The 27953-nt window shown below is 45.0% G+C and overlaps 1 protein-coding gene across 4 annotated transcripts; it reads left to right on the forward strand.

The window, feature by feature from the left end:
- The first annotated feature begins 37 nt into the window (after positions 1 to 37).
- On the forward strand, positions 38 to 27684 carry GNL3L (G protein nucleolar 3 like). Of its 4 annotated transcripts, none has more exons than XM_019955756.2 (16): positions 38 to 192; positions 2496 to 2563; positions 9647 to 9687; positions 10603 to 10710; positions 11850 to 11966; positions 12698 to 12781; positions 12944 to 13079; positions 13994 to 14097; positions 15840 to 15984; positions 18403 to 18490; positions 18987 to 19161; positions 19243 to 19385; positions 20029 to 20165; positions 22297 to 22424; positions 25579 to 25798; positions 27374 to 27684. In XM_019955756.2, the coding sequence occupies exons 2-16, from the start codon at positions 2545 to 2547 to the stop codon at positions 27454 to 27456; spliced, it is 1728 nt and encodes a 575-aa protein (XP_019811315.2). In that variant the 5' UTR covers positions 38 to 192; positions 2496 to 2544; the 3' UTR covers positions 27457 to 27684. The 4 variants fall into 4 exon arrangements, with proteins under 4 accessions (XP_019811315.2, XP_019811314.2, XP_070639540.1 ...); XM_019955755.2 differs by having other exon boundaries at positions 66 to 302; XM_070783438.1 differs by lacking the exon at positions 38 to 192 and adding an exon at positions 1518 to 1536.
- Positions 27685 to 27953: the final 269 nt, after the last annotated feature.

Raw genomic sequence — 27953 nt, forward strand, 5'->3', positions numbered from 1 at the left:
GGGGCCAGCGGGGCCGCGGGGAAGGGACGGGCAGGCGCGAACGGTCAATCCGAAGCTCCACCTCCGGGGACGCTCAAAGTACTGAACCGGCTCGGCGAGACCGGGATCCGGAAGTAGAAGACTAGCGGCGCGAGCGCAGCCCCTGGGCCAACAGTGTTGTGCTGTCTTCTCAGAGCTCCGCCGGAAGTGGAGGTAAGAAACTACTCTCTTTTTTTGTGACGAGAGCTCACCTAGCCGGCCGCGTGGAAAGGATCAACTGTTTGCGGTGAAACCAGAGGCACCCTCAGCCCCGGAGCACAGAGGTAAAGAGTCAGGTTCCTTTCAGGGTAGAAGGGCCTGGATGAGAGACAGGGATTGCTCGGCACGTGGACATACGCCCAAACTCATTCTTGCGAGTAGAGGGGCGCGGACCACCTAATCTAGATAGGCGTAGACCCCTGTGTGTGTGTTAGTCGCTCAGTCGTGTCCGACTCTTTGCAATCCCATGGACTGTAGCCCGCCAGGTTCCTCTGTCCATGGAATTTTCCTGGCAAGAATACTGGAGTGGGTTGCTATTCCCTTCTCCAGTAGACCCCTGGATACCCTTTATGGAGAGTTACAGACCCCGCTTGTGTGGAGAAGCGTGGATTGCCCTCCTCCTTTAGGGTAGTTAGGCTCCATTCCGCACTTTCCCAGTGTAGATGGGCGTGGACACCACAAAGGTGTGGCGACATCGACACTCCCCCGTAAAGAGATATATCTTCCCTTCTCACGAGGCTGAACCGCGCAGATTTCTACTGGCAGGTCCACTTCGGCGCACCTTTTCCCTTATGACAGAGGCTTTGATGTATTTACCCCCACCCCCGCCCGACCACTAGAACAGAAGAGCTAATAAAACAGTTGAGTGAACCTCTTTCCCTTAGCGTCAAGACCTAGAGACCTCCCTAACTTGTCCCTGTGTAACTAATTCCTGCAGAAGTGCTAGACCACCCCTCCCTAAGTGTTTCAAGGCACAAGCCTCAGCCCACAGAGAACCACGCAGATATACCCCTTCTAGGCTAGAGTGAGTCCCCATTGAGGAAAGTCAGGCCTGATCACCTTCTTCCCGGGTGCTGGCTTACTGAATTTGTTAAGGCTTGGCCCATCAAAAATGCCCTGCAGCAAACAGCAGCAGGCCTTAACCAATGAAGAGAGAGAACTGCCTCTTCGGGGTCCCCCGGGGAAGAGGGACTCAGATTTATTCTTCTTTTCAGGTAGACCCAGATCATTCCTTCTCCCCTGCCCTTCCAAGGATTTAGAATCACCAACTGTAGGAAAGGAGAGACCCCAAAGGAGCAGAGAGGTGCCTTGCAATATTGAGAGGCAGTGACATCACTGATCACCCCATAGTGTAGTGCATATGGGCTCCCCCTTATCCAAGGTAGAGGAGCTCAGACCTTTTTCTCTCCATCCAGGGGGAAAAAAAAAACAAAACCATAGGAAACCATCTCCCCCTCCCCGTGTAGAGAACCAGAGGTCCTTTTCCTTCAGTGTTAACCACACTGCTGACTTCAATAGGTATGCAAGATAAGCAGATGATGCCCCTCCCAACCTCCCTGGAAAGGTCTAGAATAGCCCACTGCAGGCAGGGTGCAGGCCCTGTTTATGGAAAGCTGAATAATTTCCCCCTTTGTTAGCATGGGACTAATGAACTAATGTCATCTTGTAGTGGAGGTAGGCATATCAGTCCCATCCCATGGCCCTCCCTAGGGTAAAGAGACTCAAGATACCCCGCCCCCCCCACACACACACAAATGTACAGACCTGTGCTCCTTTTCCATGCAGCAGAGATGCACACAGCCACTGTGCCAATTTTTTCAGTTCCTCTGTATCCTGGAGTAGAGTGACAAAAGGCATCCTGCTCTCCCTGCAATCAAGGAATCTGCCAAGGAACAGACCCCAGCCATATATACAGGCACAGATTTTTTCCTCCTCTCCCCCAAGATTTTGCACTGATCTAAGTCCACATAGAGATACATAAAAAAAGCTCTATTCAGAGGTCCCTTGTCCCCTAGAATATGTCTCCTCCCTCACCTCACTTCCAGAATAGATGAGACATAGAACTCCCTATTTGGGGAAAAGAGATGCAGTAAATACTGTATGTAGAAACAGATTGTCCTTGCATACTCCTCTCCCCTTAGAGTAGAGAAGTTTAGAGCTAGTCCCTTACCTAAGGTATATAACACTACAGGGTGGAGGATTGAGGACCCAGGATCCCATCTGATGCATTGAGGCACTGACTCCACCCAGGAAGAGAGGTTTACACCTATCTTCCCTATAATATTATTAATAATAATATTCAGCCATACCAGACACCAGCTCCAGTATAACCCCTTCACTCAAATTCCTCTAATTGTTAGGGCTTCCTTGTCATGTTCTTTAACATTTTATTTTGCCTTCAGGGGGCTTAGAAGGGAGCTTGTGGCATTGTGGTTCCCCTCTCTGTCTTCAAATTGGTTCTTCTCCCATTCCGACAGGAAACAAACGCCTGCAGATTTGAATCTACCTGCTTTCAAGTTAATCATCATGATGAAACTTAGACACAGTGAGTTTCTTTTACTGCTCCTTCCCAGTCCTAAGCTTTAATAAATACAGTATTTCAAGGCAGCTTTAAAAAATTGCCCAGTATAAGCCAGATCATTCAGTCTGTCTTTTATGTATGGTATTATTGTTGTTTTCCCTCATGTTATCCCCCATACCCATTTTACAGATAAGGAAACCAAGGCTCAGCAAGGTTAAGTGACTTGATCAAGAGACTGTGGGTGAATAGTGGTAAATACCATATTACAAAAAAAAAAAAAAAATACCATATTACACTGCCTGTAACCCTAACACAGCTTAGCATTTTTCTTTATTATAAGTTGTACCTATAAGTTGGTATCATAGATTGTGCCAGTGGTTAAGAGCATGGACTCTGGAGCCAGACTGAGTTTGAATCTCAGTTCTTCCACTTACATGTGTGTGGCCTTGGGCAAGTTACTTAACTTCATTCTCCTTATCTACAAAATGGGTGGGAGTGGGATGGGGGAAGAGGAGAATAATAATAGTTTCTACTTAATAAAGAAATAAAAAGAAATAGTATTTGCCAAATAGTGTTGTGAGGATTTCAATTCAGTTCATTTGCTCGTTCATGTCCGACTCTTTGTGACCCCATGGACTGCAGCACGCCAGGCCTCCCTGTCTATCACCAACTCCCAGAGTTTACTCAAACTCATGTCCATTGATTCAGTGATGCCATCCAACCATCTCATCCTCTGTCGTTCCCTTCTCCTCTGGCCTTCAGTCTTTCCCAGCATCAGTCTTTTCAAATGAGTCACTTCTTCATATCAGGTGGCCAAAGTATTGGAGTTTCAGCTTCAGCATCAGTCCTTCCAATGAACACCAAGGACTGATCTCCCCCAGGATGGACTGGTTGGATCTCCTTGCAGTCCAAGGGACTCTCAAGAGTCTTTTCCAACACCACAGTTCAAAAGCATCAGTTCTTCAGTGCTCAGCTTTCTTTATAGTCCAACTCTCACATCCATACATGACTGCTGGAAAAACCATAGCTTTGACTAGACGGACCTTTGTTGGCAAAGTAATGTCTCTGCTTTTTAATATGCTGTCTAGGTTGGTCATAACTTTTCTTCCAAGGAGCAAGCATCTTTTAATTTCATGGCTGCAGTCACCATCTGCAGTGATTTGGGAACCCCCAAAAATAAAGTCTGTCATTGTTTTTGCTGTTTCCCCATCTATTTGCCATGAAGCAATGGGACCAGATGCCATGATCTTAGTTTTCTGAATGTTGAGCTTTAAGCCAACTTTTTCAGTCTCCTCTTTCACTTTTATCAAGAGGCTCTTTAGTTCTTCTTCACTTTCTGCCATAAGGGTGGTGTCATCTGTCTATCTGAGGTTATTGATATTTCTCCTGGAAATCTTGATTCTAGCCTGTGCTTCCTCCAGCCCAGCGTTTCCCATGATGTACTCTGCATACAAGTTCAATAAGCAGGGTGACAATATACAGCCTTGACGTACTCCTTTTCCTATTTGGAACCAGTCTGTTGTTCCCTGTCCAGTTCTAACTGTTGCCTCTTGACCTGCATACATGTTTCTCAAGAGGCAGGTCAGGTGGTCTGGTATTCCATCTCTTTAAGAATTTTCCAGAGTTTGTTGTGGTCCACACAGTCAAAGGCTTTGGCATAGTCAATAAAGCAGAGGTAGTTGTTTTTCTGGAACTCTCTTGCTTTTTCGATGATCCAGTGGATGTTGGCAATTTGATCTCTGGTTCCTCTGCCTTTTCTAAACCAGCTTGAACATCTGGAAGTTCTTGGTTCATATACTGTTGAAGCCTGGCTTGGAGAATTTTGAGCATTACTTTATTAGCATGTGAGATGAGTGCAATTGTGCAGTAGTTTGAGCATTTTTTGGCATTGCCTTTCTTTGATATTGGAATGAAAACTGACCTTTTTCAGTCCTATGGCCACTGCTGAGTTTTCCAGATTTGCTGGCATATTGAGTGCAGCACTTGCACAGCATCATCTTTTAGGATTTGAAATAGCTCAACTGCAATTCCATCACCTCCACTATCTTTGTTCGTAGTGATGCTTCCTAAGGCCCACTTGACTTTGCATTCCAGTATGTCTGGCTCTAGGTGAGTGACCATACCATCGTGATTATCTGAGTTGTTATCTGGGTTGTGAAGATCTTTTTAGTGAGGATTTAATGCATTAAAATAGGAAGAACACTTAGAAGAGTGCCTGGCACATAATAAGCACTCTATTAAGTATTGGCTTAAAAGATTCAGCCTTCATTTCTCTTTGGAATTTAACCCTTCAGAACATGCATACAGTGTTCTGCCACTGAATTGTTGTCTGACATCTCTTGAGCTATGGATTTTTCTTACTGTGAAACAGACAGTGTGGATAAATTGCTGTTGTTTCTGCCTTCAGGACTCCTTTTCCTTCTCATCCTTTAATGGAATAACTCTTGCCTGTTTTTCAGATTTTAACTTATACATCACTTCCTCTGGAAATTTGTCCTATATATCACTTCCTCTGGAAATTGCTGCTGTTAACCTCCTCCCTTGGTTTCCACTTGTCTGTGCACCCATAGGAACCAGGGCTATTAACTCTGTAGATTAGGTCTGTCTCTTCTGCTGCTGCTAAGTCATTTCAGTCATGTCCAACCCTTTGCGATCCCATGGACTATAGCCCACCAGGCTCCTCTGTCCATGGGATTCTCCAGGCAAGAATATTGGAGTGAGTTGCTAGGCCCTCCTCCAGGGGATCTTCCGGACTCAGGGATCGAACCCTTGTCTCCTGTGGCTCCTGTATTGCAGGCAGATTCTTTACCACTGAGCCACCAGGGAAGCCCCTGTCTCTTCTAACATGCTGTTAACTTCTCACTGACACCTGGTTTATGTTTTTGTCCCAAGGGTGCAGCATGACCAGGCATAGCTATTGGACACTTACTGTGTGTCAGGCACTAGAATGTCTCAGTAATGCTAACTCAATTCCCTCTCCTTCCACCATGATGTTTATAGTCTAGAAGGAGAAGACAAATGTGATACATGGACTCTTCCTTATAAGACATAAGGCAAGGGTGGTAGGACAGATTTTGTGCTCCCCTGCCTTTATCCTGCCATAGCCCGAGGAGAAAACAGCATGTGGATAGCACACTGGATAGACTGGATGAAAACTGTGCAACCCAGTGACCTTGTATTCTGTGTGAATGGTGGCCCTGCCTATGTAGGGCCTGGTTAAAAAAAAATTCACTTACTTTATATAATGATAAAAATTTCATCAAGAGTCAGGCTTTGGTTATGTCAGTACCAAAAACAAATAATCATTTCTTCAAGCAACACAAGAAAAGTGAACAAAATTAGTTTATACTGTAAGAACATCAAATACAAGATAATAATAGAATTTCTATTTTTTAAATTAATTTTTATTAGTAACAATTATTGGTAGTGATGAAAAAGACAATAATTAGCTGGTTAAATAGAGTATATGCATAGAAAGGAACCCTGGCAATTGAAAGAAGTGAAGTAGTATGGAAAAACAGTTAGATGGAAAGATCTCCAGGATTTGTTAAGTGAAAAAAGCAAGTTACCGACAGGAGTACATAGTATATTACCTTCCTTGGGAGAAAATGGGAAAATAAGAATATATATTTATATTTGCACAAAGAAACTGAATGATGTGTGACAAACTAATAAAGTGGTTTCTTGTGGTGAGAGGACTGCAGGGACTAGGGACAGGTGTGGGAGGGAGACCTCTGAGAATACATGTTTTTATTTATTTTTAATAATTTTTATTGGAGTATAGTTGACTTACAATGTGTTAGTTTCAGGTGTATAGCAAAGTGAATTAGTTATACATATATCCACTCTTTTTTAGATTCATTTCTGATATAGGTCATTACAGAGTATTGAGTACAGTTTCTTGTGCTATACTGTTATTACTGTTGAGTAGCTGAGTCATGTCCAACTCTTGCTCCCCATAGACTGTAGCCTGCCAGGCTCCTCTGTCCACGGGATTTCCCAGGCAAAAATACTTCAGTGAGTTGCCATTTCTTTTTCCAGGGGATCTTCCCGACTTGGGGATCAAACCTGGGTCTCCTGCATTGCAGCTAGATTCTTTACTGTCTGAGCCACCAGAGAAACCCCATTTTTTATAGTAGTGTGTATATGTCAGTCCCAATCTCCCAGTTTATCTGCCTACTTTCCTGCACTGGTGACTGTAAGTTTGTTTTCTACATCTGACATGGTTTTATTTTGGAACTGTATGACTGTATTACCTGTTAAAGACATTTAAAAGATTTACAGCCATCAGTGATTGGTTGCACAGCTATGTAATCCATCATAATGGCAGACTGTGCAAGCTGCACAGGGAGGGAAATGGGGTGCCCACTGAATGAAGAACCAAGTGGCATCAGTGTTTTGGAAGTCTCTGGGAGGTTGAACAAATGTGCTTGAAGATAGTTGAGAGGAATGTCTGAGACTATTTTTCTTTCAAATAATAAAACACACTCTCCTTTTTAATAGCCATTCAAAAATGTACAACAGTTGAAATTGTATTTGAACACTCTTTCTAGGGCTTCTGAGTAACCTTCCTAGATTTAATCATTATCATTACCATTTGGGTCCAGGGTATCTCTAGCCCAGGATATGGAGAGCTGTACCATGAAGCATCTCCCCTACCTTCTGCTGCTGAATATCAGTGAGAGTTGATAGATGGTGATATTGGTGCTCAGATTTAAGAAAATTCTTCAAGGTCATATAGGTAGGTAGTTATTGAACCAGAACAGAAACCTAGCTCTGGCTGGCTAAAAAATGGTAGCTGTTTTCTCTCTGAAGCTATTAAAGAACAATAACAGGGGCTCCTGCGTGTTGCAGTGTTGTGAGTGGTGAATGCACCCCTACCTTCTTCCCTGTTTCTCCTCCCCCTCCTCTCTGAAGCAGATGTTTTTTCCTCTAAGTGATGTATTTTCTTTCATCGTGGTGCTCATTTTCCAGGGAAGTTAGGTTGATGAAAATTGTTGAGTAAAATGGCCAGACCTGGTTAATTCCAAGCCTCACATTCTTTTCATTGCAACGTGAATGTTGTGGAAGAAAAGACTTGGGATCTGATTTTTTTGTTACAGGGAAATTCAGTCCATTTACTTTCATTATGATAACTAATATGTTTGGTCTGATTTCTACCATCTTATTTTATATTTTTTGTTTGTTTCTTCTTATTCCCTTATTACTTCTAAAAAGTTTAACAAGTTAAATCTTCCACCAGTACTTAAAATTATGTTGGTAATTGCATTCATATTTAAATCAAGTGTAACTAAATTTCTGTATCACTTTATCATGTAACTAAATTTCTGTATCACTTTATCAAAGTTAAATAATAACTATTTTTATCCTAGTCTTCCAAAGTGAGACCTTTAGCATGGTTTTATGCTTATTTTTGCTGATATACTTCCTCAAGTCATTTTACCAGAAGGTGAATGCAGGTGGTAATCTTTCCACATCTGAAAATTTCCTTTACCTTCACATAAGAGTGATCTTATTGGTCAGTTGTAGAAGTTTAACTTGGAATACTGTCCCTTGTCTAATTACTTTGTAATGATTATTCTTCTGTCTTAAGTGTTCAGAATTGTGGCTTTGAGAAGGCTGTCTATTTCTCTCCTTTGCTGGGAATGCCTTCTATTTGGAAGTTTACAAGATTTTCTCTTTGTCTTTGGGGCTCAAAAATTTCATCAGTATATGTCCAGGGCATCATCTCGTGACTCACGAAGTTGCTCAGTCGTGTCTGACTCTTTGAGACCCCATGGACTGTAGCCCACCAGGCTCTTCCATCCATGGGATTCTCCAGGAAAGAATACTGGAGTGGGTTGCCATTTCCTTCTCCAGGGGATCGTCCCGACCCAGGGATCAAACCCAGGTCTCCCACATTACAGGCAGATGCTTTAACCTCTAAGCCATATGTCTTTTTTTGTTAATCTTGACGCGCCTGAATCCTGTTTTCAATTTGGAAAATGTTTATCTAGTATTTTAAAAAATAATTGCTTCTCCATTTGTATCTTTTCTCTTCTGAAACTCTTCTTAATTTAGATACTAGCTCTCTTGAGTCCATTCTCCATTTTCTATTTTATACTTTTCTTTGTATTTTTGTTCTGTTTTAAAGAAGTTTTTCCCTTGACCTTCTAGCTTATTAATTTGGTTGTTAGTGATATTCCTTCCGTTTTTCACAACATTGAATTTTTATTCAATATCAAGTTTTGGGAATCTTTTTCTTATACAGTTCCTTTGAAGTATCTTCTTGAATCTCCTTAAGAATAAGTAGTATTTAAATCCTCTGTTTCCTACAGTAACACTGCTTTGATGTGAACCACCTGATGTGATTGGGGAGCCTGTCCTCTGTCTGATAATCTCAAGCTGCTCCTATATTTGTTTGTATATCCTGACCTTCTAGAACCTCTTCCTGTAGGAATTCCTTTAGCCTCTTTGTAGATGGTGAGAATTATGAGACGCCATTCTGAGAGGCCAAGTTGTGAAGGAGGTGACAGAAGGGACTTCTCATTGAAGTGGGGAGAGGACTTTTACTTTCCTAGGCTTTGTTAAGGTATGATTGTAGAAGGTGAGCTCTCTGCTTCTTAAATCAAAGGGAGGCTGCAGTTTGGCTGAGTAGTGTAATTCCCTTGTGAGGCAATGGCATGAACAGGGTCAGCAGGAAAGGACAGTTCTCTCTTCAAGGAAGGGCTGAGGGCATCTACTCTGGTTTAGCTGGGTGGGACTCCTCAGATCACCTTCTCATGCTGCCAGCCCCCCACTTCAGTCTGGTGCCAAAATTGTTGAGCTGCCTCAGCTAGAAGTTGTAAGAGAGAAGTTATAAGTGCATGTTCCTATTGGTCTCTTCACAGGATTCCCTTAAGAATTGTTTCAGTTTGCACTGGATATAATGTTTGGTATTCACTGAAACATTGTATCCAGTACCTCTTCTGACACTGTAGCTGCCAGCTCTATGTTTGTCTTGTGTGCCTAGAGAGACATGGAGTCTGAGGCTTCCTTAGATTCCCAGTGTTGCCTGACCTCCATTAAGGTTCAAAGAATGTTGGGTAGGTGGATGATGGCTTTTTTTTTTTTTTTTTTCTTTTTTAGAAAATAAAAAGCCAGGTAAAGGTTCCAAAGGCTGCAAGAAGGTAAGTTGGTACCACTCTCAGGTAAGGTATACCCATTGTTGGGGACAAGATTAGGAACAGGTTGCCCACCCCAGAAGAGGCCCACAAAACCAAGTAGATATTGGGTGACTCCAAATAGAGCACCACATTGGAATCAGCAGATTTGGCTTTCCCAAAAGCCATTTGGGTGGCTTCAGCAGAGAAGCGGAAACATTTATTAAGTTCCCACCACAAGCCATATACTGCTTTGTGCTTAGTTTACCTTGATAGGGATTGTCATAATCTCATTTTTCTTAGATGAAGAAACTGACCCTCAATGAGAAAGTTCCTAGGTTCAAGGTAGCTCAGCTGGGACTTGAGTCTTAATTCCCAAGTCTGTATTGCTCATGAAGAGGCAGGACTCAAACAGTCTTTGGCCCAGCTCCTGAATCTCCTGGTCCCGCTGGGAAAGTTGTGGACAAATAGGACTTGCATCAGAGCAGCAGTTCTTAAATTTTAGCATGGTTAAAGTTCTCAAACTTTAGCCCTCCAGAATCACCTGGAGTGTTGGTTAAAACACAGATTTCTTGAGTTTCTGATTTAGTGTGTCTTTCTCAGCGTCTGAGAAGTGCCCAGATGATGCTACTGCTGTTCCAAGGGCTTCACTTGGAGAGCTATTTAGTATTCCCTTGGCCTCTACTTGGGAAACTTTTCTACTTACTCCCCACCCCCCACCTTTCCTGGTATTCTTTACTTAGTCTCTGCCTAGCTAGGGGAAGAAGGGTCTCTCTGGTCATATGGACAGACTTCTGGGGACAGAGCCCTTTTTGTTTGCTTCTCTCCTCTTTCCTCCCACAAATCTACTTATGAGCAGCTTTAAACCGCCTCCCCCCTCCGAAGGGTGATTTCTATGGGTTCATTAACTCTTCATTTTTTTCTCTCTTGTTTGGTAACCAGCCTGCAAAGCAGAATGGGAAGAAAGCAGCCACCAAAGTGGCCTACTCTCCCCAGTTTTTCCACTCCAATGATCACGCCAGTCGGGAGGCTGAGTTAAAGAAGAAGAGGGTAAGCCCTTTCCCTTGGGGGAGAGAGAGGGCCTGACTTGACTGCCAGGTCCATGGAAATGTTGAAAGGCAAAGGCCAGAATTGTTAGGGTTGTTGAGGCTGTTTGTGGAAAGGAAAGAAGGGGCAGTTGCTTTGACACTTGATTTAGTGTCTCTATTTGCTCACCTCCCAGTTCATGGCTGTCTGGTTTTTGTTCTCACTGCTCCACTGGAATGACCCTGCCAGTCTCACCAGCATGTTCTCTGACATCAGACTCATGGATTGCTTTCTTCCCTCATGTTTTTCAATTCTTAGCATTTGAGACCATGCTTTTTTAAAAAAATTATTTGTAATTGAAGGATAATTGCTTTACAGTATTGTGTTGGTTTCTGCCACACATCAGCATGAATTAGCCATAGGTATACATATGTCCCCTCTCTCTTGAACTTCCCTCCCATCTTCCTCCCCATCCCACCCCTCTAGAGCCCTGGTTTGAGTTCCTGAGACATACAGCAAATTCCCATTGGCTATCTATTTTACATATGCAGGCTTTTTTATTTTTTTGAAACACTGTCACTTTGGTTTTCCTGTCATTTCTCCTGGATGTCCTTCTTCCTTTTCTCTAGTTTCTTTTGCTGTTCTTTATAGGACGGAATATCCCAGTCAGTTCAGTTCGGTTCAGTTCAGTCACTCAATCATGTCTGACTCTTTGCGACCCCATGGACTGCAGTATGCAAGGCTTCCCTGTCCATCACCAACTCCTGGAGCTTGCTCAAGCTCATGTCCATCGAGTCGGTGACGCCATCCAACCATCTCATCCTCTGTTGTCCCAGGGCCTATTTTTTTTCCCCCCTCTCTGGTCTTAAGTGGTTCCCACTGCCTGGGACATGATCTCTCTCAGCTTTATATACTTTCCTTGTATTAGTGTCTGCCATGCTTTCCCCTCCTTCATCTCTTTGTCTTTCTTTCCCTCAAACCCCTTAACTCTTTATCTCTTGCTATCACGTCTCTTCCCTCCCTGTATCCGTGCTCCTACCACTTGTGCCAAGTCACACTGTTTTCTCTGTCTGTCACCTGCTCCCTATTACTCTTGATCTTCCATCCCTCCCTTAGATTGCAGACCTCATCAGCTTCAGCCCTTTTGTATGGTCACTTGTTAGGTTGGGGAAATGAGGGAGAAGCAGCAGGCTGCCCGGGAGCAAGAGCGACACCGACGTAGGACCATTGAAAGCTACTGCCAGGATGTCCTGAGACGCCAAGAGGAGTTTGAGCACAAGGTGAGAGAGCAGTCTTTGCTCCTCAGTAGGGCTGGTGTGGGCTTGCTCAAAAGCATCTTTTGCCATTGCTCTGTGAAAAGGAAAGAGGAAGTGTGTGAGATTTTTGGAGGGGGAGTAGGGAACCAGTTCAGAGAGGATGGGAAACGGTAGGGACATGGAGGGAGGGTAAGAAGGAGGTGAAGAGCTGTATCTGTGATTGGAGAGCCCTGGTTAGGTCCTTTCTCCCAAGCTGAAACACAGACTGGGGATTGGGAGTGGAGAGGACTGGGGGACAGGGGGAGAGAAAGATTGAGAGTATGAAGTGAAAGTTAAGAGAGGAGTCGACTTCTTTCTATGACTTCTTACTGCATTTCTGGCATATAATTTCATCTCACAGGATATACACTTCCCAGTTAAAGTTTCTTTTCTAGTATAAAGTACACATTTTGCTTTCTCCATCACATGTTCCCCATAGATTGTTTTTCTCACTTACACCTCCCTCTTTCTTAAATTCCTCCCTCATACACTCAGGTGCATACCTGGTCCTCTAGCTGGTACTCAGACACAAACTTACAAATAGGCACACACATGGACCATGTAGGTCTGTCCTTTCCTCTTCTTGATTTTGTTGCTCATGGTGGGCTGGGACTCACATGACTCTCCCAGCCTCACATGACTCTCCCAGCCTCCCATGGTTGCCAAAGACGGCTCTCACTCTCCTCCCCTGGACCATCCTCTTTTTTTTCTTTTAGGAGGAAGTTTTGCAAGAATTAAATATGTTTCCTCAACTGGATGATGAGGCTACAAGGAAGGCTTATTACAAGGAGTTCCATAAGGTATGGGGGCCCATTTCTTAAGGCCCTTTAGGGAGGGCACCAATCCAGTCATGTCTCCTCTCTGTTTCTGTTTTTCCTAAGAGGAAGACCTCTTCTTTCATGGGCCTTTTGATTCCTGCCCAGTTCTTTCCTTGCCTTCTTACCGTCTTCCGTGCCCTGCAGGTGGTGGAATACTCTGATGTGATTCTGGAAGTCCTGGATTCCAGGGACCCATTGGGCTGCCGCTGCTTCCAAATGGAGGAGACTGTCCTACGGGCAGAAGGGAACAAGAAGCTGGTCCTGGTCTTGAACAAGATTGGTAGGTGTTGGACAGGATTGGGTAAGGCAGGGCAAGGGCCAAGCCTTCTTAAAAGACAAGCTTGGACTAGGCCCAGAGACACAACAACTCAGTGGTATTCATAATAGTTGTGCAAGGTAGGAATTCTTGTTTGAGTTTTTAAAGCTAGGGATTTGAGAGGTAAAGTCACTTGTTGAAACATACACACACACACCACACAGTATAACAGAAGTTGAGAATGGAGTTAAAGCCTCTCTGCCTTTCAGTTCCCTGTTTTTGGCATTTTGAGCTTTATTTGTGCCTGGCCAGTGCTAGAGAGTTCCTCTTCTCCCTCATGCTGGATCCCAGATGGTGGGGCATAAGAGCACATGGATGCGCTCAGGAGTCACTCTGGTCTGGGTTTCATCTCAGTTTTGATGTCTATTTTCTCTGGAATCTTGAACAAGTCATATCACCGGAGAGCTTCCATTTTTCTAGGTGTAAAATGGGCTGTGATTGTCCCAATCTCATAGGATCATTGTGAGAATTAATGATAAAGTGCTTGGTACATACATGGTCAGTACTTCATAAATGATAGCCATTCTTTTCAAGGTTATTTTTGACATTTGGCCCAACCTAGAATAATCCAGGGAGGGAATGGAAAATAGTCTTTGGGAGGCCTCTGGTACCAGGCCCCAGGTCTGGAAGGAAGGCATCTAGGAATATAGTTGGTTACCCATTGTCCTTGAGGAAACAGGTCTACTTAGAGAGGGCCAACTTGTCCCCTAGACTAGACTGTCCTTTCTGACTAACCTGGGGACTGGACAGGAACTGGCAGGGTAGGGAGATATCTGTTGGCAGAAAGTGGGCCAAGCCTGGGTTGTGGGTGGCTGCATCTTTGGAGTGAGCCATCAGGTGATGTTCTTACCAGTCCTATCTGTTCCTATTTTTCCTAGACCTGGTCCCTAAGGAGGTTGTGGAGAAGTGGCTAGAATACCTTCGGAATGAGCTGCCAACTGTGGCTTTCAAGGCCAGTACCCAGCATCAGGTCAAAAACCTGGTAAGCTGGGGCCAGAAACATCTAGCGTCTTACACAGTAGCCTGGGGCTACACTCTTTTCTAATTATATTATTAACATAGAAATATGTTTACAATGTCAGACTAAATTAAAGTGTACAGAAACATTTGTTGCTTCTAGGGAGAGAAAGTGGGTCCTGGGGGACGTTTTTTTCCATTTTGTACGAAGTGTAAAACTTACTTATTAAAAAACAAAGTAGAAAAAGTAAAAACAATTACAGTTGACCCTTGAACTAAACAGGGGTTAGGGACATCCACCTTCTGCACAGTGGAAAATTCATGTATAACTTATAGTTGAACTTCAGTATCTGCGGTTCTGCATTTACAGATTTACCCAACTGCAAATCATGTAGTACCATAGTATTTATTAATGAGAAAAATTTGCATGTAAGTGGACCTGTACCATTCAAACCTATGTTGTTCAGAGGTCAACTGTATAGATGAGACTTGAATATCCTTTCACTGTTACCCTAATCCCAATCTCCTTTATCCATATACCAGATTAACCACCATTGTTAGTTTAGTGTATCCTTCCAGATGTTTTTCTGTGCTTTATATTATATGTGGATTTGTATATAGAGAAAATAGTGCTTGGGTGTATCATATATGTTATCCTACGATGTACTTTTTTTCCCTTGAAGATCTTTCTATAGAGTTCTACTTTTTTTACACTAAATAAAAATAGTTTTCAATTTTTTAAATCATAAGCAGTACTATAATACATACCCTTACACTTCTTCTTGGCTAGTCAGCAAGTGTTTGTGTAGGTTGGGTACTGAGAGGTAGCGTGGCTGGGTCATAGGTATTTTGCATTTTAGATTTTCCTAGATACTGAAAAATTGCTCCCCAGCCCCACTTCCCTCCTCTACCCCCCACCCAAGTGGCTGTACCAATTTATCTTCCCACTCCTGGGACAGATGAATGTGTGAGAGGGCCTAATTCCCTCTACCCTTGCCAATATTTGATATCATTAAACATTTAAATCTCTGTTCATCTGGGAGAAGCATGTAGTTCCTTTATAATTTTTTGCCTTTTAGATATCAAAAATGTGATAAGCATCCTTTTATAATAGGTTTTTCTTTGATCTGTATTCCACTTTAAGGATATAGCTTCTTAACCTATTTCTTATTAACGGATATTTAAGTCAGTTTCTATTTTGCAGTACTATGGTAGGTAAGTAAGGACAGAGGAAGAGATGAAAGGGCATTCTGGGCAGAGGAGGTGGCATCAGGAATAAAGAGATGGAGGCTGAAATGGCCTTGTCCTGTGAGAGGAATCAAGGGAAGGTAGGCTCTATGTGGGCCGAACAGTATCTCTTCTTTCTCTGGACAGGGAGGCAAATGTTCTCATTGTGTAGACAGGGTTCACTGAAGCCCAGAGAATGGAATCAGAATTTGCTGGCCACATACCTGTGAGAAGCAGAGTTGGAACTCAAACCTGGCCTGCTTAGAGGCGAGGAGGCTGTCCTGCTCCTGCTGAGGGAGGCAAGCGATGTGTATCTAGGCAGAGACTGAGACAGAAGCCTGGAGATGGAAAGACTGGAAAAAATAGGCCTTGTAGAAGCAGAGAAATGGCACTTGTTCATTCAGGGCCTGTGTAAGAAGCCCTTTGCTTCATGCTGGGGATTTCAGTGATAACAGGGAGGCAGTCCTAAAATTTGGAAATCTGCACTCAAACCACATCTCTCATCTGATGCCTTTTTCTGTAATACCCCTCATTTTCCAGAATCGCTGCAGTGTGCCAGTGGATCAAGCCTCCGAGTCACTGCTGAAGAGCAAAGCCTGCTTTGGAGCTGAAAACCTCATGAGGGTTCTGGGGAACTATTGCCGCCTTGGTGAAGTGCGCACCCATATCCGAGTGGGCGTTGTGGGTAAGGCCTCAGGGGAGGTTATGGGGCCCAGGCTTCTTCCTTGTGCAGGGGCTTCATTGGGGGAAAGGATTCTGGGAACTTCATGTTACTTTTGGCTAGGGAGGAGGAGCTGTTCAGGAAGGGTCCTTCTTTTTTTTTTTAAGGTATTTATTTATTTTGGCAGCACTGGGTTTTTGTTGCTGCATGGGCTTTCTCTCATTGTGGCAAGTGGGGGCTACTCACTAGTTGAAGTGCTTGGGTTTCTCATTATGGTGGGTTCTCTTATTGTGGAGCATGGGCTCTAGGGTGCGCAGGCTTCAGTAGTTGCAGCTCGCATGGGCTGAGTTGCCCTGAGGCATGTGGAATCTTCCTGGATCAGGGATTGAACCCCTGTCCCCTGCATTGGCTGGCAGATTCTTACCCACTGTGCCACCAAGGAAGTCCCAGGAAGGCTCTTGTGATTTGTAATTTGGATTGGTGGACATGGGGAGGCATACTCAGAATCACCACTGTAGTTGGAGTATTAAAACCATGGACTAAATGTGTGGGGCTGGGCTTAGAGTTGACCCATGTCATCCTACCACTCTGGGGAAGGGGATGGTTGCCTCATCCAGCATTTTTTCCTGGGAGACCCCATGGACAGAGGAGCCTGGTGGGCTGCATTCCATGGGGTTGCAAAGAGTTAGACATGACTGAGCACATATGCATGCATCCCACCAGAGCTGTGGGAGAGAGGGGTGAACATCTCCCTTTCATAAATAAGAACACTAGGGCTCAGAGAAAGGAAAGGGACTTGTAGTGTTCACTCCTGTGTGAGACAGAGCTGAGGCTCAAACCTGGAGCCCAGGGCATTGAAGCAAAGCTGTTGGGAAAGGAACTGGGAAGTTGAGGGAGGCAGAGATAGACCAGCAGGGAAAAGAAATGAAGCCAAGAGAAGAAACCATTGGAGAAAGAGCTGGAAACAGAAAAAGGTAAAATACCTGAATAGATACAGAAAAATATCTGGAAAACCAAATGGTGGGATTGGTGGGGAGTGGAGAAGGAAGACAGAGTTGAATGACAGAGGCATGCAGACAGAGGGAGATATGATCACAAAAATAGGTGCAGAGACCTGCAGAGAGAGACATGAGAGGGCTAGAGACCCTCTCATGTGAGTAGGGAGGGAGAAATGTATACCCAAGGAAAGAATGAGTGAGTCAAACTCAGGGATAAAGAGATTCAGAGGGAGATGCACATAGAAAGAAGCAGGAACAAAGATGCAGACAGACACTGAAGAATGTACACCCAGACCTATACACACATGTGGATCCACAGACACATGTACAGATCCACATATATGAAGACACATACAGATCCAGAGCCAAAATACATGCAGACCAAGCCCTTCCCACACACTTAGCCAACTCCCCTCCAAGCAAACAGAGCCATAGAGAGACACGTGTGCCCAGATGCATTTGACCCTCAGACACAATCATGTCAGAGACACAGACACATATCTATGATGAGACAGATACATATGTATATATAGAGAAATAGAGGCAGAGAGAGGACTAGGGAGACACAGAGAAAAAGAGACACGGTGCTTCATGTAGAGAGACGAGCCCACTGAGAGAAGGACCAGGTACAGAAAGAGCTGAGAGGAGTTGGCATAGAGGGAATTAACAAAGAGGCAGAATTGATGGGGTGGGGAGAATTTGAGAGAAAGGACAATGGCCATAATGAGAGAAAGTGAGACAAACTGGCAGAGAAAGAGTTGCTTAGATACGCAGAGAGAAAGACAGAAATGGGAAAAGCAATGGTATTTAGAATGAGAACAGCCAAGAGAAGATACACAGAGACTTCTACACACAAGAGATACATACACAGGCACATCTATCAGGGAATAAATAGTACACATGTAAGTTCTAGCACACAGAGAAAGAGAATGGTGGGAATGAGAGACCCAATGAGTAAGAAATAGACAAGGACATCCATAGACTGAGAGGTGCTTACAGATGCCCAAACAGAAAAACACACCACAGACAGAAAGCTCCTCAGACTGACATCTCAGAGAGGAGCCCCACCTCCCATTCCCTACCCGCTGCCAGGTGAATTATACACCAGGATGGATGGTTTTGTTTTATGACACTTCCCAGTGCCCACCATCCATTGGATTGTGTCACAGAGGCCTTGCATCCAGCACCTTTCCCAAGCTGGTTGTAAGTGGGAGGTGAGTGTCACATCTAGTGAGAGGAACACATCTAGCCAGGGTGCTCACATGTAGAGGAAAGGGATAGAAAGGCCATGGAGGGGCTTGGACAGGAAGGCAGACACCCAGGCTCTGTTTTTGGCTTCCAATGGCCTGGTCACACTGCCCCTGCCTGGGCCTCCCACACACAGGCTCTCCCAAATAGTTCTGAGGACCCTTCCTGCCATGAGCTATCTGCTGCTCCTTTGTAGGCCTTCCCAATGTTGGGAAGAGCAGCCTGATCAATAGTCTGAAGCGCAGCCGTGCGTGTAGTGTGGGAGCCGTTCCTGGGGTCACCAAGTAAGTACCTGCTTGCTCCCCTACTTCACAGGTCCTTCACCCTACCATTTCCCAACTCCCATGCCTTCAACCCCTGTCCCTTATGTTGGACCAGCTTCTGATTCTGCCATAGGCATGGGAGTTTCATTAATAGCCCTCATTTACCTGGCACACCCTGGGTTTGGGCCAGGCACCCAGCTGGGTGTCCCCCCCCCCGCCCTGCCACAGCTCCTTGAAGCCTCCTGACAATCATGCAAGATTGGGCTCTGAGTAAGCAGCTCTGCTTCCTCGATGAAGCAACAGTCTCAGAGTCAGAGGCTTGCTTGTGGTCCTGCAGCTCAGTCCCTGGTGGTGGAAGTGAATCAGACTAGAATCAGACCCTGCATCTCTCCACCTTCATCTGTGTGCCATTTGTCACACTCCTTCTCTCCAGTGGGTGCTTGGCTTAGAGGATGCCAGACACACCTGGGCTCATCACTGTCCTACGTCCTCTCTCATCTCCCCTCTCCTGACCCAGGTTCATGCAGGAGGTCTACCTGGACAAGTTCATCAGGCTGCTGGATGCTCCGGGCATCGTCCCAGGACCCAACTCAGAGGTGGGCACTATCCTGCGCAATTGCATTCACGTGCAGAAGCTGGCGGACCCTGTGACCCCGGTGGAGACCATCCTGCAACGCTGCAACCTGGAGGAGGTATGCAGGGCTCTCACTTATGCCCTGCCTTACTCCAAGGGCCCTTCTTTCTTACTCATGATTTCTTCCTCTCTTTACCAGATCTCCAGCTATTATGGTGTCTCTGGGTTTCAGACCACTGAGCACTTTCTGACTGCAGTGGCCCACCGCTTGGGGAAGAAGAAGAAGGGGGGCATTTATAGTCAGGAGCAGGCAGCCAAAGCTGTGCTGGCTGACTGGGTGAGGTGAGTAGGAGTAAGGGTGAGGCCTTCTGGGAGTCAGGCTCCACAAGGGGGCTCATCTGTTTTCACTGCAGCAGCGGGGCAGCCTGACTTCCTGGGTAGGGAAGGCCAAGGCATCAAGTCATATCCTGCTTGGCAACTCATGCCCAGTGATTATCCAGCAATTCAACCTCTTGTTCAGAAGTTACTGTCTGGGCTTTCTAGTTGACCCTCACTGTTTCTGACTTGAAAACTCATCCTTTCTTTGACTGGTCATTAGCTTTTTTTAACATACAATTAAAATTTTTATTTATTCATTTATTTATGTTTGGCCATGCTGGGTCTTTGTTGCTATGTGTGGGCTTTCTCTAGTTGTGGTGAGTGGGGGCTACTCTCTAGTTGCAGTGTGTGGGCTTCTCATTTCAGTATTTTATTGTGGAGCACAGGTTCTAGAGTATATGGGCTTCAGTAGTTACAGCGTGTGGGGCTCAGCAGGTGTGGCGATGGGCTTAGTTGCCCTGTGGCATGTGGAATCTTCCTGGACCAGGGATCAAACCTGTGTCCACTGAATTAGCAGGTGAATTCTTAACCACTGGACCACCAGCAAAGTTCTCATTTGTCATTTGTTGTCTTAATAACGTCAGTTTCTTCCCACCTCCCAATGCAGTGGGAAGATCAGCTTCTATACACTTCCACCCTCTACCCACACTCTGCCTACCCATCTCAGTGCTGAGATCGTTAAGGAGATGACTGAGGTCTTTGACATTGAGGATACCGAGCAAGCCAATGAAGACACCATGGAATGTAAGTAGGGTTAAGTGGGTTGGCCTGCCCAGCAACTGGTCCTGTCCTAGTGGAGCCACATACACCTGACAACAGGTCCCATATTTGACCTTCCCATGCTCTGGCCCTAGTCTGGTTTGGGGAGAACTATTTTAAACATCTTTAAGTTTAATGTCTTTTCCCACAAAGTGAAGAATTATAATTTGGGTCACAGGAAGATAAGGGTGGTGGTGGAGTGGAGTGGGGGGTTGGCTGGTTGTGGGCTCTTAGTAGATACGAAAAAGTCAACAAAGTACCTGGAACATGGTAAGGTGTTTAGGAAGCGTGAGTTTCCTTTCCCCATCTCTTGAGGCCTGGAGTGGACTGAGATATTTCTCTCAAAAACCCTTTCTCTCCACAGACATAGAGAACAGACTGGTGGACATAATGGAGGGAAGGAGAGGGTGGGACGAATAGAGAGAGTAACATTGAAACATATACATTACCATATGTAAAATAGATAGCCAGTGGGAATTTGCTGTATGACACAGGGAGCTGAATCTGATGCTCTGTGACAATCTAGAGGGGTGGGATGGGATGGGAAGTGGGAGGGAGGTCCAAGAGGGAGGGGCATATGTATATACCTATGACTGATTCACGTTAATGTATGGCAGAAACCATCACAACATTGTAAAGCAATTATCTTCCAGTTAAGAAAGGAAACAAAAAAGAAAACCCTTCTCATTGCCCCAGATTTTGTCACAGCCATTGAGATGGATATTGCATGTCCATTCCTGCATTTTTACCCTTGTCCCCATTGGTGGGTGAGGCATCTGAAACACAGAAAGGTGATACTTGCTAAATGGTACATGGTTAGTGACAGGCAGATGTGGCATTCAAACTAGCTCTCTTGTCCTCTTGTTGAAGACTCTTCTAGCTCAGTGTATCTGAGTGGTTAGAAGAATGAACTGCCTGGATTAAAATCTGAGTTTTGTTAGCTGTGTAGTGCTGCACAAGTTTCTTAACCTCTCTATGACCAATGACATCATCTCTACAATGGGATGATAGCACATACCTGATAGTTGTGAAGACTATTTAATATGTAAAACCTAGTGCCTGGCATATAGCACATGCTTGGTAAATATTAGCTGTTATTAAGATGGTTATTTTTTGGAGTACAAAGGTATGACTTTCAGAAACTCCTGTGGGAAGTTTATTCTCTTCAGCTATTCTACCATCTGCAGCTCCTTCCTTTTCTACCCCACCCAAGAAAGGTGCCTGGTGCTCTCTGGGCCTGTCTGTGGACACTCTGGGGTAGTGGAGAAAGTCTTGGCTGGCCTGGCTTCTAGTTACTCTGTTTCTCTTGAGGGCCACTAGCGTTCCTTCTCTGGGCCTTATAGTGTGCTTGGATTACAAATGAGGACAAGAGGCTTGCCTGCTTCAGAATATATTCCCCATGTGGCTTCGGGCAAGTCAGCCCTCTTTCTGAACTTTACTTTTCTGTCAAGTGGGCATTTGGGAGGAATTAGAGCTCACATTTTTAGGGCTGTATGTGAGGGCAAGTGGGGCTCTGGCAGTGAGAATGCACTTTAGCAAATGATTGAGTTCCCAGAAGTTGAGAAGAAGGAGTGGTTAATAATTAGAGTTTCCTAGTTGCCCTAGTGTTGAATCTTGAAGAGTGATTAGCAATTAGAGGCCCAGGGAAGGAGATGGGGCAAAGTTTAGAAGAGGTGCGAGGGTAGTATGGGCCCAGGGCAATGTGCACATTTGTGGTCTGCAGTAGAGGCGAGCTCCAGACAAGGCACCAGTGAAATAGGGAGAGAGGCTTGGTCCTGGGGAGGGAATCCCAGTAGCTACCATTTATAGAGCAGTGTCTCAGGCCAGTGCGTTTCAGGCACCCATTGCTGTGATTCACAGCAGCCCTGTGTTACAGGGCTTGTGGCATTCTGCTTTTCAGATGAGGAAACTGAGGCTTCATGACTGGCAGGCAAGTATCCTAGTGGAAAACCCACACCTTTAATCCTTTGTTATATGGCCTCCCAGCAGGAATAAAAGAGCCTTTCTTCTTTACTCCCCTGGGCAGTGTCCACATATTCTTTCCACTGAGGCCTGACTGGGGGGCTGGTAGCAGAAAGGAACCAGGGCCCTGACAGTGGTATTGATTGTGTTAAAGGCTTGGCCACTGGAGAATCGGATGAGCTGTTGGGTGACATGGACCCGCTCGAAATGGAGATCAAGTGGCTCCATTCTCCGATGGTGAAAATAGCAGATGCCATGGAAAATAAAACCACCGTGTATAAGGTACCTGTCTCTTTCTTCATGGCAACCCTCTCCTCTACCCAAGGGCTCTGGGAAATGGTCAGTCCCTTCCACCTGGCTCCCACGAGGTCCACCTATAATAGTGGGGAGGTACAGGTCATTCATTCACTCTCTGTGGGCACCCTGGCTGTAGGCAGGGTATATCCTTTGCAAACCAATGGTAGATCCAAGGAGGAGATATGCTCTCAGGCAGCTTTCCCAGCCCAGCTTTAGCCCTAGAGAACAGGATCCCCATCTATCTACCCAGCTGTTCAAGTTACAAACCTGGACATCCCTGACTTGTCCTTCCCACTAACTGGTATCTTGGATCCTATACACAGTCACCAAGTGTGTCTTCTCTCTCCTAAATCTTAATAGATGCTCTCGGTGTCTTTCTGGCCTACCATTTCTGTAACCCTAGCCTAATCTTTCAGTTGTCTTTGACCTGGACATATGTCTCATATGGCAGCTCCCAAAGGTCACTTGCCCTTTCATGGGTCCCCAGCACCTACTGGATCAAGTTGATATGCTGTGCTGTGATCTCTGAAGGCTTTTTCAGCCTCTTCATCTGCCAGTCCCCCCTGTCTCTGCCCTTCGAGAGGTCACAGTTTAGTGGTTTAAGCCATAGATATCTACAGTTATGAGAGACACACAGGGATTCAGGGCAGAGGATGGGAAAGCATGGATCTAAGGGCCCTAACCTATACTACTTGTGAGCCAGGGAAGTCTTCCCTCGGGGCTCTGATACTTCTGCCACATCTTGAAATTTGAGGAGTTCTCTGGGCAGGAGGGGCAGCAGCCCTTGGGCAGGGGCTCAGCCTGTGCATGTGCCAAGACCTGAAAGGGTAAGAGCATGGTATTTTGCAGAAATCACTAGTGGTCTGAGGTGGCTGGAGTCAGGGTAGAGGCAGGGAAGGTGAATTGGTGTCAGATCCCTGAAGGCCTCGAGTTTGACTTTAAACCATGCTGCTAAGTCACTTCAGTCGTGTCCGACTCTGTGTGACCCCATAGATGGCAGCCCACCAGGCTTCCCCGTCCCTGGGATTCTCCAGGCAAGAACACTGGAGTGGGTTGCCATTTCCTTCTCCAATGCATGAAAGTGAAAAGTGAAAGTGAAGTCGTTCAGTCAGGTCTGACTCTTAGCGACCCCATGGACTGCAGCCTACCAGGCTCCTCCATCCATGGGATTTTCCAGGCAAGAGTACTGGAGTGGGGTGCCATTGCCTTCTCCATTTAAACCATGGGTAATAGGTAAACACTGAAAGTTGGCTATTTTACGTGGGAGGAGGAAAGGCAAAGGGTTTAAATTTTTTCCCATTTTGTTTATTTAAGATATTTTGACTAGGTACATGGTAAAAAACTGAAAAGGTAGGAAATTCCCTGGCAGTCCAGTGGTTAAGACTCTGCTTTCACTGCCAAGTTCTGGATTCAATCCCTGGGGAACTAAGATCCCACAAGCCGTGCAGGGTGCCCTACTGCCAAAAAAAGGTAAAGGGTATACAATAAAAGTAAATCTCTCCTGCTTCTCTATTCCAGCCACCCTGCCCTCTCCTTGGAGGCAATCACTATTAGACTTGAGTGTCCTTTCAGAGCTATTGCATCTTCACACACACACACATAAAAGCAGATAATGGATCTATTTTAATCCAAATAGTCATATGCTGTTTGTATTGTTCTGCACATTCTTTATTTCACTTACAAATTCATAGTGTAGATTGTTCCATATGATTACTTAACTGCCCTTCATTTTTGATGGCTACATAATATCTGGAAGGGTTCCTTAAGCAGGGAAGTGACATGGCCAAGTTTATATAATAGAACTATCACTCCAGTGACTGCAGTAAGAATCAAGTTGGAAAGAAAGGAGCCAAAGTAGAGGTAGGGAGTCTTTGAAGGAAATTCTTGCCTGTGCTCTGTAAGAGATAAGACCTGCCTTAGGGCAGTGGTAGGAATTATGCCCATTCCCGTTTTCATATAGTTTCAAAACTCCCCCTAGTGCTTATAGGAAAATCAGTTTAAAGTTGTAAGTTTAAGGCCATCTCCTAGTATTTCTTACTGAGCCCACAGGCACCCAGAACATAGCATTTTTCCTCATAGACCAGCAGTAGTTCCCTACTCTGTATTACAAGTTCCAGGCTCAGGTTCAGGGCCATGAGTAGGGCCACTCCATTGTCCAACTCTGGGAGATACCATTAGGTATGCTGTGTTATGAATGGTGCCCACCCCCTGCAACCCCAGAGTTGTAGGGTTTATAGCATTGCTTTTCCCCCGCTGTAGTGTAGTAGGTAGTCATACATACAGAATTCTGATTGCTTGGGTTCTGATTTATTCCACTGCTTACTAGCTGTGTGACCGTAATTACCTTGTTTGTCAAAGACATTGTTGCCAGCATTAAATGAGTTAATACGTACGTGTGTGTGAGTACATGTATACATATTCATATGTATGTATATGACACACATACATGTATGTGCTTAGAAAGGTACCTGGCACATAGTGAGCTTTGTCAATATTATGTTTTACTGACCCTGTGTACCTTCTACTCCAGCCCAGTAGATACCCTTTCGGGTGCCCAGGTATGCTCTGTGCTTTCCAGTGTTCAGTCAGGAATGACCCTTCCATCAGCAGTGTGTTGACCACCACCATGCCCTCAGCTTCTGTCACCTAGGCTGCATATCTTTGGTGGGCACTTACTGTATTCTAACTTGTGGTATGGTTGAGTTTTTTCCACTTTAGCCTGGTTGCTTCCCAAAGATGGGTGTTCATGCAAATCATTTCTCCAGTATTTCCCCATACAGAACTGGGCACAAGATACACGTTGCAACATATTTGTTAAATTGAGTAAGACCTTAAAAGGTCATTTGAACAAAGAATCATTGTAATATCAATTGTCATTGACAAGTAGTTCTACTTTTTCATTTTATTCTTGTAAAAACCAGGCAGCTACCCACTGCCCACCCTTATTTGACAGATGAGCAAATTGTGGCTGAAAGAATAACTAAGCACCTGCCAACCTGTGGTAGAGCCAGACTTGAAGCTTAGTTCTGTGTAACTCCAGACTCCTGTTCTTAATGCAAGCCTGTCCCTGCCTCCTTTGCAGAAGTCTTTGGAGTTATTTTGGGGGCTCAGACCTCACTGTTGTCCTCACTTTCCCCAGATTGGAGATCTTACTGGGTATTGCACCAATCCAAACCGTCATCAGATGGGATGGGCTAAGCGCAATGTGGACCTTCACCCTAGGAACAATAGCATGGTGGATGTTTGCCCAGTGGACCGCCGCCCAGTGCTACAGAGGATCATGGAGACAGACCCCCTGCAGCAGGGCCAGGCTCTGGCATCTGCCCTGAAGAAGAAGAAGAAGATCCAGAAGCGTGCAGGTGGGAGGACCTGACCACCCTCCTGTGTTCCACCTGAGGCCTTAATTAAGGGCTCCTAAATGAGCATCTCCATGTGTCCAACCCTCTGCCAGGGTTAGGGGGCAGGGATGGGTTAGGAGGATCACCTGCTAGCAGAGTGGTCCTCAAACTTCAGTAGCTTATTTTAGAATTGCCTTGGAGGTTTATTAAAACACAGGATTCTGTTTAACACCCCCAGAGTTTCTAGTTGAGTAGATTGGCCGTTGGCAGGGGCTGAGAATTTGTGTTTCTAACTGGTTCCTAGTCAGTGCTGATGTTGCTTCTCTGGGGGCCACACTTGGAGAACCACTGGCCTAGTCTTATGTATCAAATGCCACCATTTATTTATCATTTCTTTCTATGTGTTAAGAAGCTTTCAGGCTACATACATATGTTTACTTTATCTATAGATAAAACACTCAAAATCCAAAGCATACAAAAGGATATACATTAAAGTCTCCTCCAGTCCCCTAGTTCCAGGCTTCCCCCCAGAGGCAACCAGTTAATTTCTTGTATCTCATTCCTGGGGTAGGTATACAGGCAAATATCTATATATTCCTTGTTCTCTTTTTTAGACAAATGTTAGTCTCCTGAACATATAATTTGCCACATCATTTTTCCACTCAACATATATTACAGATATTTCCCCATCAATTCACCAAAGAAGTCCTTTTATTTTAATGGTGGTCCATTGTGTGGCCGGTCCACTTAGGTCTTCATGCTATACTAATTTTCACTAACTCATTGCAAAAGTCTTATTCTCATTCGGTAAGTGAGGAAACTGGGTCCCAGATACTCCAGGTATTTGGGCCAAAACGTGAACCTAGGATTGATTGATCCCATAAGCCCTGTTCTTTGAACTAGACTATGTTCATAACCATTTGCTCTTGGCCTGATTCTACACTGAGTCCTGGGAATACAGAGATTAATTGCTCTTTAACTGCTGGTCTTATTGGAGTGAGGAGGAAATAAGAAAACAGACATTGGGAACACAAAGTGATCACTATGAAGACATAGAAAACAAAATGAGGGAACTTAACCCAGCCTGAAGGTTGTGGTGGGATAGAGGTGATCAGAGAAGGCTTCCTGAAGGAGGTTATGTCTGAGGAAAATCCTAGGAATAATAGGGTGTGGCTGAAGGCTGGAGGTGAGCATTCAGGTTCAAAGCCCTTACTGCCATCCTGCCAGTTTGCTGTAAGAGCTTTGGGGGTCTTACAAAGCACTGCTGATGGCAGAGTGCTAAGTTCAACACAGTAAAAGAAAAGAGCTCTTTTGATACTAGGAAGAGATAAATATACTTGAAGCTCAGTAGTGTGACTCTGAGATATAAGCTATTTTGGGGTGATCATTTCACAGGTAGACAAATGGGTCTTTGTGTGAGATTCAGTAGTGGTCTGCCAGTAGCCCACCAGTTAGTTTTGTTTAGTGTTGACGGTGGGCGGTTAGGGAGCCAGTTTGGGAGTTTGGTGTGGACAAAGATAAATGTGGCCTAGTTCCTGCAAACCTCCTGTTGGCAAGCCAACCACCAAATGACTTCCTGTTTTTCTCCATCTGCAGACAAACTTGCCAGCAAGCTGTCTGATTCCATGATGTCCGCTCTTGACCTCTCTGGCAATGCTGATGACAGTGCTGGTGACTGATCCACTGATCTCACCTCCCTCTCCAACTCCAGTTCCAATGGAAATAACAGATGAAATGGTTTGCTTCTCCCTGAAGCACCTGCATATTAAAAGAACCCCTCACCTACTTCCCTTCATTCTCCAGGAAAAAAAAAAAAAAGGTCCCAAGTGTCTCAAGCTGACAAACCTAATACCTTTATTTAATCCCTACTCTGTTTACAAGAGAAATAAAAAAAAAAAATCAGAAGATCCCTTATGCCAACAATTTATCCCCCACCTTATAGGCTGGACTGGTTGGAGGGCCTACCCCTCACAAAACCCTCTTGGAGACTGCAACTAGAGGCTAGGCTGCTGTATATCTGGGGATTCCTTGTGTGTGTGTGTGTGTGTGTGTGTGTGTGTGTGTGTGATGATTTCTCTACCAGTCCACAACAGAGCTTAGCAGTAAGACATCCCTGCTATGGGCTGCAGGCCACACATCTTCCTCCCACCCAAGTCCACAGATCCTTGCTGTGGCA

Source organism: Bos indicus, chromosome X, assembly GCF_029378745.1.
Source record: "Bos indicus isolate NIAB-ARS_2022 breed Sahiwal x Tharparkar chromosome X, NIAB-ARS_B.indTharparkar_mat_pri_1.0, whole genome shotgun sequence".
Lineage (NCBI taxonomy): Eukaryota > Metazoa > Chordata > Mammalia > Artiodactyla > Bovidae > Bos > Bos indicus.

Bases quoted from the DNA above. Each gene is read 5' to 3' on its own strand.
- GNL3L (XM_019955756.2), top strand. The intron at 11,967-12,697 runs GTGAGAGAGCAG...TTTTTCTTTTAG, and splicing joins AAGAGGAGTTTGAGCACAAG to GAGGAAGTTTTGCAAGAATT. The intron at 25,799-27,373 runs GTGGGAGGACCT...CTCCATCTGCAG, and splicing joins GAAGATCCAGAAGCGTGCAG to ACAAACTTGCCAGCAAGCTG.